The sequence below is a fragment of the Antennarius striatus genome, chromosome 13 (genome assembly GCF_040054535.1).
Source record: "Antennarius striatus isolate MH-2024 chromosome 13, ASM4005453v1, whole genome shotgun sequence".
NCBI lineage: Eukaryota > Metazoa > Chordata > Actinopteri > Lophiiformes > Antennariidae > Antennarius > Antennarius striatus.
The window spans coordinates 19471872-19485021 of NC_090788.1; the positions used below are offsets into that span (position 1 = coordinate 19471872).

General features: G+C 45.2%; 2 protein-coding genes across 8 annotated transcripts; one reads left to right on the plus strand and one right to left on the minus strand.

Moving 5' to 3' along the window:
• Window positions 1-347: 347 nt before the first annotated feature.
• On the minus strand, window positions 348-6640 carry si:dkey-183i3.6 (LAT2 domain-containing protein). 7 transcript variants are annotated; one of them, XM_068331266.1, is made up of 12 exons: window positions 6511-6640; window positions 3512-3622; window positions 3065-3104; window positions 2885-2928; window positions 2704-2737; window positions 2129-2154; window positions 1975-2034; window positions 1861-1891; window positions 1500-1555; window positions 1371-1424; window positions 1230-1289; window positions 348-545 (listed from the first exon to the last, which is right to left on the minus strand). In XM_068331266.1, the coding sequence occupies exons 1-12, from the start codon at window positions 6554-6556 to the stop codon at window positions 490-492; spliced, it is 618 nt and encodes a 205-aa protein (XP_068187367.1). In that variant the 5' UTR covers window positions 6557-6640; the 3' UTR covers window positions 348-489. The 7 variants fall into 7 exon arrangements, with proteins under 7 accessions (XP_068187367.1, XP_068187361.1, XP_068187365.1 ...); XM_068331260.1 differs by having other exon boundaries at window positions 1371-1555; XM_068331264.1 differs by lacking the exon at window positions 6511-6640 and adding an exon at window positions 5531-6163 and having other exon boundaries at window positions 1371-1555.
• On the plus strand, window positions 6523-12083 carry kctd7 (potassium channel tetramerization domain containing 7). The gene is made up of 4 exons (XM_068331259.1): window positions 6523-7026; window positions 8350-8519; window positions 9469-9647; window positions 10214-12083. The coding sequence occupies exons 1-4, from the start codon at window positions 6523-6525 to the stop codon at window positions 10588-10590; spliced, it is 1230 nt and encodes a 409-aa protein (XP_068187360.1). The 3' UTR covers window positions 10591-12083.
• Window positions 12084-13150: the final 1067 nt, after the last annotated feature.

Here is a 13150-nt window from a genome sequence, read left to right on the forward strand (position 1 = left end):
TGGAACACCAGTACCTGTCAGGTGATGCTAGTTTGGGTCCAGCAAGTAGACAGCTCCGCCTGTAGCACATCACACTCTTGAGAAGGGACAGCCAATCAGAAGCAGAGGAAGCCTCAGAACCCAGAGAGAACTCAGCTGTGAGCCGACAGCGCCACCCTCTGGGCCATCATGCCACCCGCAGTTATAGTTTGACATTTAATTAATGAGGACTTACGAACAAGTCATCTTACAAACAACCTCTCAGAACCAACTGTGTTGGTAGGCTGAGGACTTACATATTAAATACATTCATGTTTACACTCGCAGGTTTCCTCAGTGGACTTTACTGATATTTAAAACCACAGAACTTTCAATAAAAATACACATTTAATAAACATTCTTCCAACATGAATCTCACAGCCATCTCAAACATTTTCTGAATTCACAGCCACTTTTGGGGTTTTTTATGTTAATGAACCTGTGACATCACCACAGGGCGGCGGCGTGTCCTCATCCGGTCCAGTCCCCGTTCTGATTCTCATAATCTGGATCAACAGCAGCAGCATCTTGGATGAATAAAGAAGAGTTTATCATATCAGAGGTTATCATAGGGCACGACCTTTAACCTGGAATGATGCGTCATATTCTGGAACAATGACCCGTTTGTGACCCCAGTGAGCTCATATTAAAAATGAATCTCTAGAAGAGTAAAATACTAAGTGGAGTGGATCTGGATGAGTTTATTCCTGCATGTCAGGGTGACTCGTCTGACCCCTGGCGACCCCTGGTTTTTAACTTTTAAATGACTCCTGGTGACAAACCAACCAAACACTAAAGACTGCTGCTTTTTATTTCTTAATATTTTGTCATTTCCTCTGATGTAGGTTCTGGGCTGGAACTGAGGATGTTTCCAGCATCAGTCAGTCTGCAGATTCTCTTCTTGATCTTCTGTTTATCATTTCTTTTATAAAAATCCGTGACATAAAAATTGACAACTACTCCTCTTGTAAATGACATTAATATCCTAAATATTTTATATGACAGAGAAAAACAGTAAAAGATGACGTTTCTGGAATCAGAAACACTTTAATCATGACTGTATGATCAAACTAGCAGCAGATTAATTCCTGTCCTAATAAGATAATCCATCCCTGGATTCAGGGTTGCAGCTCTGCAGCTCCTGCACCAGAATAAGACAAAAATCTCTTTAAAAATAAAAATTACAAAATGAGGAAGTTCCTGACACTCACAGGTTTCTTGCTCCTTCACGACGGTGCTGAGGAACTGAGAGTTCTCGTAGTCGTCGTCGTCTGTTGAAGGAAGCTGAGATGTTACCTCCTCACCTCAGCCAGGAACCAACAATCAATTCTGATCAAAACTGATTATTATACCGTCATTTATTGATGACAACATGTTTGCATAGATGTGAGGCGCCTGATCGACATCTGTGAAAACAGCAGTGTGTGATTCCACATGTTTATTTGACGGACTGTATTTCAGAGGGAAGGTAAAACATTCACCTCCTGTCTGAATCTCATTCTGCTCATTCTCATAGAAGGTGATTGGAAGAGGAGCTCTGGAAAAATATACACACACACACTCATCATTTCTCACCTTCAACTTGAGTAGGTGTACACACATTACATGCTATTTGATTTTTAAAATTACTTTCATTCATAAAAGTCAAAATACAACTCTGTTGTTTTTTTTTATTTCAGTTCACTGTAATAAAAAAATTAATCCTAAATTTTCAAATTTCAAAATATCAAACCATGAACCAACATATTTAAACAACTGCTTCATTAGCATAAAGACAAGCTGAATAATTTGTAAGCGTGCGTTATATTAAAGCTCCGTGACAGAACAGGTTGTAATACTCACACATACGTATGTTCCAGACTTCTCATGTGACCTGAGGCGGTGATGGAACATTTACACTTGAGTTGGTAAATGGTGACAAACACTGGATGCTGTGTTTGGTGGGCGTTAACATACCATCTTTAATGTTTTCATAATCTGCCTGTTCATCTGACTCCATCTGGTCTTCTATCGCTGCTGTAATAGAAGGTGATTACAATGAAACCGGCTCTGATCAGGGTAATATAGACAAAAATTAAAGATGGCACTAGAACAATGAGGACACACCCACCTGGTGAAGCGTCACCACATACTTCGCTGGAAAAACAAAACCCATTTTGGTGTTAGTAGCATCTCATCACGTCACCTCTAATCCATACGCAGCCGTTAATGTGAAATCGATCAACGTTGAGTTGTGACAACTTCCTGTTTCAGGACAGCTTCCTGTTTCAGGACAACTTCCTGTTTCATGGCAAAACGTTGAACCTGGGGCCGGCGCCACCTTGAAGGTGTTCAGACTGTGAACCGAACTGAACCCCTGGGAGAAGGTTTTCAGATTTAATGTGACTGACTTCCTGTGTGGTTTGGTGAAGGTCCGGGTCTGATACAGATGCCTCTGCCTCACATGCCTGCCTGACATTTGTAGAGGGGGCTGAAAACCATTTAGTCACAGCCATCAGTAAAACCCACCAAGAACGACAACAGTCCTCCAACAACAACTGCAGAAAGTCTATTTATCTATCGATCTATCTATATATATGTGTGTGTGTGTTTGTGTTTGTGTGTGTGTGTGTGTGCCCGCGTGCACATGTGTGGCGTGCATGCACGTGTGTGTGTGTGTGTGTGTGAGTGTGTGTGTATACATACATTGGAGGCGAAGTTAAGGTGTTAACTCTGGTGACTGAAAACAGGAGAATGTCATTAGTTTAGAGTTCAGATAATTCCTTGCCTTTCATAAAATAATAATGATGATGATGATGATGATGATGATGATGATGATGATGATGATGATGAATATGATGATGATGATGATGATGATGAGGTTTACCTGTTGTCGACTGTGTCACAACAAAAACGTTTCTTCCATGTTGGCTGTAAAGAGCAGAGCTCAACTTTAGGACTTGATTCATAAACGTTAGTTTATTTGAGCTGCCCTCTATTATTGTCTCGTCCTCTGACTCTTAGGTGAAATCATGCTGTCAGTCTAACGTGTCTGCGTTATACTCACAACATCTGCGGGTCATATATGTAATTCTCCTGAATGATCTCTGCAACAAAGAAGAGCCAAACGTTGATGATGAGGGATTTCAAGTGGATCTAGGATTTATTTAATGTGGGACAGGAACAATAACAAGATTCTTGTTTCCAGATTTATGGGTAACGTCTACAAAGACTGGACAAAAATGACTTAGCAAACAAACTAATAATAATCCAGACTTAAACCGGGATTAAATTGTACTGGTTTAAATATAAATTGATAAGGAGGCTAATTTGATCCAGACTCTAGGGGCAGGTCTGCCAAGAACCAGCCCACAGAGGTGAATTTAAACACTTTCTTTAGTCCCAAACCCAAAGACTCTTCTTTTCCTCGTGAGCATCAACCGGTCAGTTTCGGTCCTGTTACACACTAAACATCCTGAGAGCAGGTTGGACCGTCCTGTGATGGTGGACTCACTGGATTTTCTTTTGCATCGCAGACAGAGGAACGACAGCAGACTCAACATCGACACCGACAAGGCAGCCAGGACAGCAGCCAGCAGGCCAGAGGTCGCTACCATACCTGAAACTGAGAGACGCAAAGATCACGTCTGGTAGCTGAACGTCACACCAAACTAGCACACGTCAGCTTGTGTAAGTGGAATACCTGGTGAAACAGTCCTTCAAGGTGTTAATGAGATAAAGTCTAGGAGTAGCTAGCTGCAGGGTTTGCTGACCACCAACCAGAAGCTGCTCTCTGTCTCAGCTGCTACTTTCCTGTTAACAAGACTGTGAACCACAGGATGTGGTCGGGCAAAACCAAAGACGCTGCTGGATGATGAACTCTGACATTTAGGGAGTGACACAAACCTTAAATCAGCTATAGTCGAGTACTCAAGAGGCTCAGACTGCAGCCTCATTCTGTCTCTGACTTAAATTCTGGTTTGGTGGAGTCATGGAAACTGATCTCATTAGAGCTGGGTTCAAGCAAACTAGTCTTATTAGAGCTGGACTCAAGTGAACTGGTCTCATTAGAGCTGGACTCAAGTGAACTGGTCTCATCTGTGGTACAGTAGCATACTGTAATACTGCAATTTCCTCCGGGATTATGCAATTTCCTCCGGGATTAATAAAGTATCTATCTATCTATCTATCTACTGGTTAGCGGTGTTGCCTGACAGGCAAGAAAGTCATGCGTTCAAACCCCAGTACTCCCAACATGGCTTTTCTGTGTGGTTTGCAAGTTCTCTCCCTTCTCTGTCTGCCTGAATAGTTTTTCTCTGGGTTCTCCATCCAGCGCATCTTAGGAATATTAGGTTATGTTGGCCCATAGTCGCGGTGTGCTCAGGATCAACTCTCCTCACTACCCCATGTAATTTTGCTGTACATTTCTATGATGTCAAAAATCACTTCTTCTTCTTAAGCTGGACTTGAGTGAGCCGGTTTCATTGGAGCGTGACTCAAGGGAACTCATCGAATGTCAGCTGGACTCATGAGAGCCGGATTCATGTGCCCTATAGAGATGGACTCATGAGAACTGGACTTGTGACCTACACTTATAGAGATGGGCTAGAGTTGGACTCATGAGAGCCTGAATTATGTGACCTAGACTTATAGAGATGGGCTACTACGAGCTGGACTCATGAGACCTAGACTTATAGAGTTGGACTCATGAAAGCTGGACTCATGAGATCTGGAGACATGAGATCCCGACTTATGGAGCTGGACTCATGAGAGCTGGACTCTGGACTGGCCTGACCAGTACCCTAACACTGATTTGTCCACTGTGTTTTTGTTTGTCGTGCTCCTCTCAGGACGTCTCTGGGTGTCCGTGTGTCCTGCAGAGGAAAGCGGCTGAAGCTGCTTCAGTCATGTTTGGTGTTCAGCTCCGGTGTTTCAGCTCTGCAATGAAACTCCCTGTTAAACTCTGACATGTGCCAGTTCTAGTGGAGGAGACATGAGGTCAGTGAACGGGGAGGCAATCTGACTGATACGAGTGACCCGAACTCCTCTTCATCCGTCTGTCCACCGTCCAGAATCCTGTCTCTTGTCCTGAGTCCGGCTGCGGGGGTTGGATCCCGTAGCAGCTGACGGGCCGATCAGAGTCATTCTGAATCCACCAGCAGACAAATCAAACGGACCCGGTGAAGATGTGGCCTTCATGAACCCGTTGTTCTACTCATACTAAAATTAAATGTTCCAACACCTGCTGTCAGTCTCTGTCCAGGAGAATCAAACATTCTGATAGACTTCAGCTTCATGTTTCCTTCCAAACACTCATCTGAACTTCTTCTCACACCTCTACTTCCTCTCTCATCTGCTGAGACTCATCAACTTTACCTTCTGTTAATTTATCAGTCCCAAAATGATCAAGCAGACTAATATTAATACAGATCCACTCTTAGTCATTTCATTATCAACAGTCTGTTAAATCATTGGACTACCATTGACAACAGCATCACTTTGTTTTATCTATCTCTTATTATGGGGTGTTTACCTTCATATTAATCAACCCTGAGTCTTTTCAGTTGCACAGATGTGTTGCTGTCGCTCTTCTTACCTTCGCTGTTCAAGGTCCGGCTGCCTGCATTCTTTTGTTCCAGGCAGCAGAACAAGCTGTGCTTCCTCTTTCACCCTTTGACACGTGTCATCGTCACGACAAGGAAGACCTCCCCAACGTGCGCTTGCTTTGAACATGTCTGAGGACACTACTGAAGATCAGGTTTATAGACCCCCAATACCGCCATGACGGGGGGGGGGGGGTGTAGGGATGGGTTCTGGCCTCCTGTCATGTTCTGTTTAGGTAGCAGAACTCAAAAACACTTTTTAAACAGTTACTCAAGTCACATTTTTTTGCTTAGTTAGAGTTTTTTTTTTGTTTTTATTATTATTATTGCGTTACCATAGTTTCCAGTTGGATGGTGGCTCATTCTGGAAGTAGAGAGTATTTGGGGAATTTGAATTTCAGGTGAAATTTATTTTTTATTTCTTAATTTCTTACATCTTGCTGTTTATACGACCACTCCACATTCACCTTAAAGGTCATCGTGGGTTAACACGTGTTAATCAAACACAACCGCTCTGGAGGCCAAGACATAATTTATACAAATATAAAACAAAATTATTTCGTTGTACATTATTTGAATCTATTAATTGAAAATTTTTAAAATAAGATTTTACTGTTGATTACATTTTATTTGAAGAAACACAACAGACACACATGATATTCACAGCAGGACGTATGTAAAGTGAATTTAAATAAACAAACAAAAAACCAAACAAATAAATAAATAAATAATATGGAAATTTTTAAGTTTTTTAATTTAATTTTTAATTACCGCACTCTAAATTAAATTAAATTAAAAAAATTAAAAATCTTATCTCGAACGGACAACCGACGTGATGACGTTGCGAACCTCTGTTACGTCACCACGCGTATGCCTGAAAGTGTGCGCGAGCCCCTCTCGGACTGCTAACCTCGTACTTTGGATGAAACCCCGGCGCGGCGGAGGCTTTCCAGCATTAACGCCCGACGGCGGATCACTCCACTTCCGCCGTGGCTCGCGGGAGAGCCGTCCTTCCTGCGCGTGCCTCACCCGTGCCTGCCTTGTTGTTGTTGTTTTTTTTATCCCCGGTCGCGCGCTGAGCTCGTGCTGTCATCCTCAGCTCGGAGTCGCCGCGCGCATGCAGGAGAATGGCTCGAGCGGTTCCCACGGCTCTGACGGCGGCGGCAGGGAGCGCCAGTCGCTGTCCTTCAGCCCGCTGCCCGCCGCCACCACACGGGTGAGGAGGTTCATCCAGGAGCGGCGGACGCTGCCGCTGCCCAGAGTGATGGTGGTGTTCTCCGCCGCGGGCGACACCGACAAACCGGGAGATGCCATGTCCAGCTCGGACCCCGCGGAGGACGAGTTCCGAAAGTCGGCCTCTCCGGTACCGAACTTCACCGTGAGCAAGCCGCTCCGCTCCGCGCTGAACGCGCAGGAGGAGGAGGAGGTAGGCCGCTCCGCCCGCGGGCGACGCACCGCTACCCTGACCAAACACACGTCACACGCGTCTCACGTTTACGCGCAGTAGCTGTTAGAGTGTCGCGGGGGTGTGGTAGCCTCGAACCCGCGTCAGTCCTGCTCCAGGGGGGGGAAAGGCTGCAGCTGACATTAGGTGTGTGTGTGTGTGTGTGTGTGTGTGTGTGTGTGTGTGTGTGTGTGTGTGTGTGTGTGTGTGTGTGGGGCAGTGGGGCAGTGGGGTACCGATCCACAGACCCCCAGGGTAGAAACAAGAACCAACAACATCTCCAGAACATTTAGTCACTATGGAAACGGGGGCAGCAACATCCATCAAACTCTCTGGGTGTATTAGGTTTATTGGTGACATCTTCTCTCAGCTGTTTCCAAAAACCTCCTCAAACAAAAACAGTTCACCAACATTCACCCCAGAAGACCCAGCAGAGAGGCTCCAGAGCCATCTAGATTTGACCCAGGAGCTCTGATGTGGGATCCTGTGGAGCCACCAAACCATAATAAACCTGGAGTCAGGTGAAAACATCTGCATCGTCATTGGAAATTCTTAAAAGGATGATGACCCCAAACTGCTTCCAGAAGAAGTCCTGATCATTCCAGTCACCCGACTGGAATAGAAGACTTCTGGTGGGATCAGAGGAATGGGGCTGCTGCAGGTAAACCAGGAATATTCCAGAACTGGAGGTCATTCTAGAGGAATAGGCTAAGATTCCTCAGAACGCTGGGGTCTGGATCTTCGTCATCAGATCTTAGTACTTAAAGGGTTTCTAGGAAGAAGTGGAGATACTGGACCATCAGATGTTGGACCATCAGATGTTGGACCATCAGATGCTGGACCATCAGATGCTGGACCATCGGATGTTGGACCATCAGATGCTGGACCATCAGATGCTGGACCATCAGAAGCTGATGGATGAGGGGAACACACTGTTGGTTGATCTATTAAGTTGTTGTTGTTTCAAACACTCAGCATCAACATCAAATATCTGGGGGGGTGAGGTTGACTGACACACTTCTGTTCAGAGTGGCTGTGAACAGCCGTGTGTCTAAATATGGCCGGGTTCCGCTAATGCTAGCAAACGAGGTTAGCAGATTAGCCGTGAGCCGGGGCGGGTCATCCTCATCCTCACCGGGGGTATTAGCTTCAGACAAGACGGCGTGATGTGACGTGATGTGACAGCACGGCGCCATCCCTCTGCTGCTCAGCACAGGAAGTGCAAATAAGTGTGTTTCTGCGCCGCGGCGTGGCTGTGATGCGGTCACATGATCATTTACCACTTTTTTTTCCCATCCTGTGTAGTTCCCAGAGGTCATCTCTCTGAATGTCGGGGGCACGCACTTCACCACCCGTCTGTCCACGCTCCGCCGCTTTGAGGACACCATGCTGGCCGCCATGTTCAGCGGGCGTCACTACATCCCCCGGGACTCCGAGGGGCGCTACTTCATCGACCGGGACGGGATGTATTTCGGGTGAGTGGCGCCGTGTGATCGTCGCCCCCCCCCCCCTGCTCATTATTCATGTTGTTTATGCTGAGTGAAGATGTGTGTTTGACTTTTGTGTGGCTCTGTGATGAGCTGGCGTCTTATGTGGGGTGTACCCCACTTGCTTGTCAACGGCTAGGATAGGCTCCAGCAGACCCGTGACCTGCAAGGTGGATAAAGCTACAAAAAGAAAAAAAAAGGATGCTGGCCCCGCCTCTAACCCCGGCACAGCTCCACCCACTAACACCCACGCATGCACACATTCAGCAAAATCCTTCCCATATTAATACAGAATTATTACTTAGTTTTATAAATTGTTAGTTTTATTTATTATTATTAGATTTATTATAATGGTTCAGATTGAAAATAAACTATTATTGGATGATTATCAGATAATATTCTTCTTCACATGGATAACATTTTTTAGAGCCTATTCCTTTTTGCTTCCTAATATTTAAACGTAAAGATTTATTTCTTTAAAATCAGTCATCCATAAAAAATCTATAAATGATTCCTTTTTACAGAAAACTTCAGCTTTAACTCTTTTTTGGGTCCTGGTGAGCACAATGACCGATAATAGCAATGGACATTACCATATCATGTTTTTTATGTTATGTCATCTTGACTCAAGAGCCAATCAGATCACACATTACATCAGAGAAGCCTTGTGATGATTGGCTGCAAGGAAAAATTAAGATTTTTTTTTTTTAAATTCTGGGTCTAAATCATTCAAACTCATTGTTTGAAGACGTTTGGATCTTGGTTATTTCTCCACATCCCATAACGTTCATGAGCACTGCCAGCTAGCGGGACCTAGCAGCATCCTCACTGTGAATCAAAGGAAGCCCGACAGCCAATCAGAGCGGGCTGTGGAGCATTCGCTGACCCTGAAGCCGGGCTGTGGGTCCGATTGGCTGACTGTGCGCCCCCTTCACAGGGACATCCTGAACTTCCTGCGTGAGGGCGAGCTGCCCCAGAGGGAGCGGGTGAGGGCGGTGCACAGGGAGGCTCAGTACTACGCCATCGGCCCCCTGCTGGACAGCCTGGAGGACACGCAGCCGCTCACGGGGGAGAAGGTTCGACAGGCCTTCCTCGACCTGCTGCCCTACTACAAAGGTAACCGGAGTCTTCCTCAAGTGGAATCTGTGACGTCTTGATTTCATTATTATTTTTATTCCACTCAGGAAGAAAAAAATAAAAATTACCAAAGTGGAAAAATATAAAGTCTGGAAGATAACACAGCTGCATGGTTGTGGTCATTAGAACACCTGTTTGATACAGGAAGTGGTCAGTCATGTGACCTGCAGGAGTCATGTGACCATAAACGTCTGCTTAAATTACTAAGCTGGAAATTTTTCTGCAATAATTTTCAGACGCGGTACATGTTAAAGCTGTATAGAACACACACACACACACATACACACACACACACACGTATGGGTGGACCCATTCTTTCACATGTCCTCCACCCACCTGATGGTGAATAAAAATATCTTAAAGTTCTAATCAAACTCTTGTTGCCAGGGAGACAGGAAGCCCCCTGAGTGTCAGTTTAATGATGCTAACGACCTGTTAGCCTCTCACACACACACACACACATAGGGAAGAAAACACTTCTTGTTTAACAACAGGGAGTACCAAAGAGTTTCCCCGCATCAGGCGCGTGTTCCTGTGCGTTCCAGAGAATCTGGAGCGGATTGTGGAGATCGCCAAACTGAGGGCCATGCAGAAAAAGGCTCGCTTCGCCAAGCTGAAGATCTGCGTCTACAAGGAGGAGATGCCCATCACGCCCTACGAGCGTCCCCTCTTCAACTCGCTTCGCTTCGAGCGCTCCGACAGCGAGGCCAAGCTGTTCGAGCACCACTGCGAGGTGGACGTCTCCTTCGGACCCTGGGAGGCGGTGGCGGACGTTTACGACCTGCTGCACTGCATCGTCAGCGACCTGGCCGAGCGAGGCATCGCCGCCGAGCAGCAGTGCATCGGCGTCTGCGACAAGCATCTGATCAACCATTACTACTGCAAGAGGCCCATCTACGAGTTCAAGATCACCTGGTGGTGAAGATGGAGACGGAAGCATCCGATTGGTCCCAGGAAACCTGAGAGGGGAGGGTCCGTTTCTACTGTAGCTCAGCTGATGTTAGTTTTTCTGTGGAAATGAAGAAAATCTTTGTGTTGGTTTCTCCAAATTTGACCCTTTTAAAAGATGCACATCGAAATCAAAACATCTGTTTTCTCTCTCGATACTAAATTCCAAACGCTTCTGACGTCACGTCCGGGGCTCCAGCTCCAGGTTGTGTCCGTCAGGCTCACGGCGGACGGACGAGAGAATCGGTGGCTTCCGTGTCGAACGTCGCGTTTCGCCGGTGAAGCAGATGGTTGTTGGTTCAGGTGTTTGTGGGTCCGTCAGAAAAAAGACGTCAGCTCCATCAGCTCGTGTTTTAAAACAGAAGAGAGATGCATGGGCGGCACGACAAGAAGAAGGTTCCGGGTTCGATTCCCGTTCATGCTCACCCCAAATCTCCCACCTCCAAAAACACGCGCTTCAGGTGGATTGGTCGGTTCCAAAATCGTCCGTAGGCGTGAGCGGTCGTTCATCTTTCGAGCGGTTCAGCGATTCGCTGGATTAAGCTCCAGCAACCTCCGTGACCCACGAAAGTGGAGGAGGCGGTCCGGAAAATGAATGAAGTGGAAAGATGAAGAGTAACCACTGCCTCTAAGGTCAGAGGTCACACTGCGTCTGCTGTACACAGGTTTGCTAATGCTAGTCAGCTGACAGGTGGATCATGTTTTTAGGAGAAAATAAATGAAATTTAAACTTTTCTGAAAGCAGGGTTTCATGAAAGTAGGGTTCACATCGAGTGGCGACACACTAATGTAAAGAATTGTCTGTTAAATCGAACTAATGTCCACTTCTGTCCACCTTTTAACACAATCACATGACTTCATTTAGCGTTGCAGCAGAGGGAAAGCTAAGCTACACGGTACTTCCTGTTGTCACGTGTTGATCAGGTCCCTGCTGGAGTCCCTACATCACGGCTGTTTAGTTGTTTTATGACCAGGAGAGGCTGCGTGTGTCTGTGGAGCACTGCTAATGTTGACGGAAACCGTTTGCAATGTTTTATATTGTTATTTATTTCTGTTAGCTTCTAGGAAGCTTTAACTGTACATTTGGGTTTGTAGTGACGGACGTGTCATTTCTATTATAGCTGTAAATTAAAAACGACTGTTAAACTCTCCTGTGGTTGATTCATTTACAGATACCGTCAAGTTTTATGAATATGTATGAATCCTGTGATCAGCAAAAGGGATGAAAATGAGATGTTGACCTTGAGAAAACTAGGTCAAGGTCAAATTTCAACTTTTGTACATTTTTTCGCACATATCTCAGGAACCGGATAAGATAGAAAGACGAAGCAAAACGCGTTATTTTCAGGGAGACAAGAGGATGAAAATTAGATCACAACCTTGACCTTGAAAAACTAGGTCAAGGTCAATTTTTCACATCAATACCTTTTTTGGTACACATCTCTGAAACCTGATGAGATATAATCACAAAACAAAAAGCAACATTTTCATGAAGCCAGAGGTACAAAAATGTGATGATGACCTTCACCTTTGGTGAAAAGCCAAATATTCAGTAGTACAATATAGAATTCATTGCTGCGACCATTTTGAAAGTAGGTCAGGGTAAAATTTTGGATTCAGGGGTGTCATGGGATGTTGCAGTCTCTGACTGCCTTGTTTATTTATTCTATTTACTTTGACCAGGGAGCAGTGGTTTAATTAGAGCTGCTTTGTGGTATTTATCAGGGATGAATCGATCACAGAGCTCATCAGGAGTGACTCTCAGCGTTGTAGATGGAACTGGGTCCAGATGATCTAGAAGAAATAAAGACTCATGTGAATTACTCAGTGTTCACCTACATGGTCATGTAGGTGGTTCAAAGGCCAGACATGGATGAATTTAGCTCTGGAAGAGATACCTACGGAGGAAGGATGCCACGGGGGTCTCTGGAGCCGATCCCAACTGATTTATGGGTGAGATGCAGGGGACACTCTGAGCAAAACACCAGTGCACTGCGGAGAGCTTTAGATTTTCTTTTATATTAAATGCACAGTTAATTAGTTTTGACAGCTAATGTTTCCTGTTTGGATTTCTTTCTTCTTTTTTTTGCCTCAACACGATCATTCAAAGATTCATGTAGAAAGATTCAGGATAATATTGCTACAGCAATGTAAATAAATCAACATTGTGTCCCACAGTTTTCTTAAGTTGATCAAATAGTTCCAGTATTTGGTTCATCATTCCTTCATGTCGTTCTCTCTGCTCTCTTTCTCTTACCTTGACGCTCATGTCGTCTGTTGTGCGTTGAGCTGAGAAGGTCAGCCAACCATGATCATTCATGACCAGGCCTTTAACTAATCTGTCACCAGCTGTTCCAGTGACTTCAGATTTGAAAGTGTGTCCTCCCCCAGCTCAGATGATCCTGTTCATGAAGTTTCCTTGGTTACGGGATCAGGTAGGCCATGAAGGATCCACCTGATGGATCCTACGAGGTCCAGGAAAGGTAGGCGGTAGTTAATAACTCCATCTGAATGAGTACCAACTGGTCTAGTTG

Bases quoted from the DNA above. Each gene is read 5' to 3' on its own strand.
- si:dkey-183i3.6 (XM_068331260.1), bottom strand. From the start codon at position 6,556: ATGCTGGAAAGCCTCCGCCGCGCCGGGGTTTCATCCAAAGTACGAG. The intron at 2,929-3,064 runs GTGAGTATAACG...TGCTCTTTACAG, and splicing joins ATATATGACCCGCAGATGTT to CCAACATGGAAGAAACGTTT. The intron at 1,892-1,974 runs GTATGTTAACGC...TCACCGCCTCAG, and splicing joins TTATGAAAACATTAAAGATG to GTCACATGAGAAGTCTGGAA.
- kctd7 (XM_068331259.1), top strand. From the start codon at position 6,523: ATGAAACCCCGGCGCGGCGGAGGCTTTCCAGCATTAACGCCCGACGGC. The intron at 7,027-8,349 runs GTAGGCCGCTCC...CATCCTGTGTAG, and splicing joins ACGCGCAGGAGGAGGAGGAG to TTCCCAGAGGTCATCTCTCT. The intron at 8,520-9,468 runs GTGAGTGGCGCC...CCCCCTTCACAG, and splicing joins CGGGACGGGATGTATTTCGG to GGACATCCTGAACTTCCTGC.